Raw genomic sequence first — 3,576 nt, 5'->3', positions numbered from 1 at the left:
ACATGGGCTGGAATTGGGAACCGCTGATGTAGCCTATTGTAATGTTGCCTCTGGTATTCTGGTCTGTGAGCAAGCGTATTTGCGTTCCGGGGGCGTGGCTTTGGACGGTGATTGCAGGGAGGGTGGGACGTTTGCTTTCAGTGCTATCAGGCTACAGTTAGCATTTTCCAAGATCTCCTACTCCACCTTTAAACCATTTTTAGGGACTGACAGCCTCAGTTATCATTCACTTTCATTGGATCCTTTTTTCCATAAAATGAAACTGAATGGTCATTGAAATTGTCATTCTAAAGGTGCTATAATACCAGCAAAATTTTGAAGCGAAAAAGGTGTATTGTCTATTGTCAATATTGTAGCGATGTATGAAGCACAGGTTGCCTACAGCAACACACAAGTCACTTTCAAACCAAGCAGCTTTCTGTTGGTCAACGCAGTGAATCCACGTGACCGAAATCTGCGTGGGGAAATTTTTCGCACTCACGCAAATTCAAAAACGGATTGCTATTGAAATGATTGCATCTCGCCTGCGAAAATTGGCTGAACAACGGTAAATGAAATCGCAGCTTAACATTTCATTAAGTAATGCGGGTTTGGAACTAGCCTACATGAGGGTGAGTTAATGATGACAGTTGTTTCATTTTTGGATGAACTTTTTCTTTAATATCAAAGTAGCAGCGTATTACAACAAGTAAAACATCTCAAACTCCTTCGGGCCACTGCAACATTCTCCTTGCACTCTATAAATCCGGTAATAAACAGGCATGGTGCGATAAAAAGCAACAACTTTCTCGCGCACCGCGGGGAGGTGAGCGCGCGCCAGGGGAGCTCGAGGCATGAGGATCCCGGTATTTTGGATAACAGCTGAAACGGTAGCCTGGAGTCCTGACGTAGCTTTTTCCCACAGTTTAAAAAAAGACCAGCCACAGCATCTCCAGAGAAACTCCCTGCCATGCAATGACGGAAACGACACTGTCGTGTTGAACAGGGCGCTCAGATTTCAATCTGATAAGGTCACCGAGGGACTTTGCGCAAAGCTTTGCTCAATATGCAAAGCGCAGGATGTGTGGAAAGCAATATGCGAAAAGCGACAAAGGAAAGAGTTTACTAGAAACATCACTGTGCATTGGTCTCCTCTTCATACACTGTAAAAATACACTTCATTCACTGCACTTTTTTCGACCACTTCATATTATACTGAAGAAGAAAATCGAGTTTACATATACAATGAAGTAGACATTGTGAAAAAATAAATTAACAAACAGTGCAGTGCATTATTACCTTTAATCAATGTCACTGTGCAATATAATCTTATGCGCAATTCAAATTTCTATTTATTCATATTACCTGTACTTTTCTCCATAGTACATAATTTAACATAACAGTTCATATGTACGTTCTGTAAATGTCTGCGATTTGTACTATCCTGTAGCTGTTATATTTGAGTCCAGCTTCTGTTAGGAATTAACATTTTTCTGACTGATTACCAATAAAGCGGTGCCTTTGCATTTTGTCACCACATGCACCTGTAAATTGTGTAGACTAATTCACACACACGATGAACCGAGGGATGGCAACATTAACCTTAACACTCAAACAGTGAAAATAAATAATCATTCATCTACTTAAAGCACTGGACCGTGTTCTCTCCACACAGTAGCGGGATAAAGCTGAATCAGGTCCTTTTACATCTGTTCATTAGATCTTTGGCTTTTGTGTTCCATTTTAAAAATGGAATTAAAATTAAAAGTTAAACTCATTCAGATAAATGTGATGTAATTTACCTTTGTATGACAGTCGAAGGCGCGGCACGTTAAGTTTAGTGCTGGTGCCGAACGATAGGACCACCGCCACTAAAACCAGAACCGGTAATTCCATGTTGAATGGACCACTTTCAATTAACCCTTTTTACACTAACGGGAATAAATACTTCTCTCAGGGCTGAGTCCCCTTATCCACGTTTGAACGAACTCCAGGCGCAAACGATGTTGGACATCCACAGCTGGACCCGCGTGGTGAGATCCCAGGTCTCAGGTTAAGCTCGAGTCGCTCGCCTGTGCCCCTGTGCGCTATTTTCCCACACTGCTCCAGCTCAAGTGCGCACGTCTCTCTCTCTCTCTCTCTCTCCGTCTCTGTCTGTCTGTCGCTCCCTCGCTCTCTCCTGAAGTCCGTTCGCTCAGTCCTGAGAAACACCCTCCCCGCCTTCTCAGCGCCTCGAGAGCTAAACGGCTCCCCGGTACTCGCCTGTCACTCGCGTTCAGTTCCTGTCATTGCGCTTCGTAGTATCAGTATCAAGGGTGCGAGTAACTGGTTCTCAGAAATATTTATATTTTTACATACAAGTTATAGCCTACTTCAAAAGCATTTCCAAACAACATTTCAGTAAAGTTAGTTAAAGCACCAAAATGACTCCCGCGAACAGTCGCGTTCGCTTGAGGAGGTAACCATAGCGACAGTAGGCAGCGCGAGCGCTTTCCATTCGGCGGCACGAGACAAAACTCAAATGATTATACTGCACCTTAAAAAATACTGACAGGACTCGATCCTGAAAGCTATTAAATAATTCATACACTATCAATGGCAGTTTTCCAAACAAGTTAATCAAAAGGATTTCATGTGTAGAGGAACACCACTGGGAGGAACACACAACACTTACTTTGAATTATTATGTAGCCTATACTGGAAATAGTTTATATCCATTCATAAATCATACTGGCTTAATGCTGTTTAAAGCTACTTAAATGCATAAGAAAGACTGGATGGGTTGTGATCATTAAAATCACCATATTCTTATATAAACCATAAAAATGTTACCCTGCATTGTAGCTGGTTTTACATGGTTTCTAGCAGGACCATGCTGGTCATTTAAGGCCATTGCCTGGTTCAAACTGGTCTTGATGATGGATCACATAGATAAACTGGTATACCAAACTGACAAGACAATCCATTTTAAGCTGATTTGAAATTATTCTTCTTAAAAATTTCACAGAAAACAAAGCTCATTTTTTTATTGAAATCTTTAAGATTTGTTATTATTTAAACATATTTACTAAAAACATAAAATCACTGTTTCACTGTACCTCAACAAATTAAAATGCAGTGCCTAATTGTTTAAAGCATTGTGACAGAAATTACAATAAATATTGTTTCAATATATTTACATTGAGTACGTCTCTCTAGTATTTTAGACATTTTCACCATAAAAATGAAATAAAAAGTATTTTATCTTTCTTGCAGTAACAGTTTCATTTGTCGTTGGTCTGTACAGTGCACACATTCGGTCTGCTTATAAATGTTTGTGATTGGATGTTTTGCAAGACTCTATTCTGATTATTTTGACTCCAGAACATATAACCTAAGGACACATTCCATCTCTCCCTTGATCTGCCAATTGGTGCTATTGTTGCGGCTTGCTGATTTTAATTAACTCAAGGGTTGCATTGGGGAGGTAGTTTCAAAAAGAGTCTTTTGTAAAACACGTTTTTCTGCCAGGGGGTTCAAAAGAGGTCCTGATACTCTGAGAGCGTTTAGACGCTGCAGGATCTTTTGATCAAGACAATCAAATGGAGAAAAATGCAG

General features: G+C 40.4%; 1 protein-coding gene across 1 annotated transcript in view; it reads right to left on the bottom strand.

The window, feature by feature from the left end:
* Window positions 1-2,060, bottom strand: part of LOC107680112 (semaphorin-3G-like) — a 27,469-nt gene extending 25,409 nt beyond the window's left edge. The window contains exon 1 of the mRNA XM_016475888.1: window positions 1,782-2,060. Coding sequence (XP_016331374.1) covers window positions 1,782-1,875 — 94 coding nt within the window. The 5' untranslated portion in view covers window positions 1,876-2,060. The remainder of the gene's footprint in view (window positions 1-1,781) is intronic.
* Window positions 2,061-3,576: the final 1,516 nt, after the last annotated feature.

This window comes from Sinocyclocheilus anshuiensis, unplaced genomic scaffold (genome assembly GCF_001515605.1).
Source record: "Sinocyclocheilus anshuiensis isolate Anshui unplaced genomic scaffold, SAMN03320099.WGS_v1.1 scaffold13, whole genome shotgun sequence".
In the NCBI taxonomy this organism is placed as follows: domain Eukaryota; kingdom Metazoa; phylum Chordata; class Actinopteri; order Cypriniformes; family Cyprinidae; genus Sinocyclocheilus; species Sinocyclocheilus anshuiensis.
The sequence above is the reverse complement of the archived record's forward strand: the minus strand, read 5'-3'. Positions and strand labels throughout refer to the sequence as shown.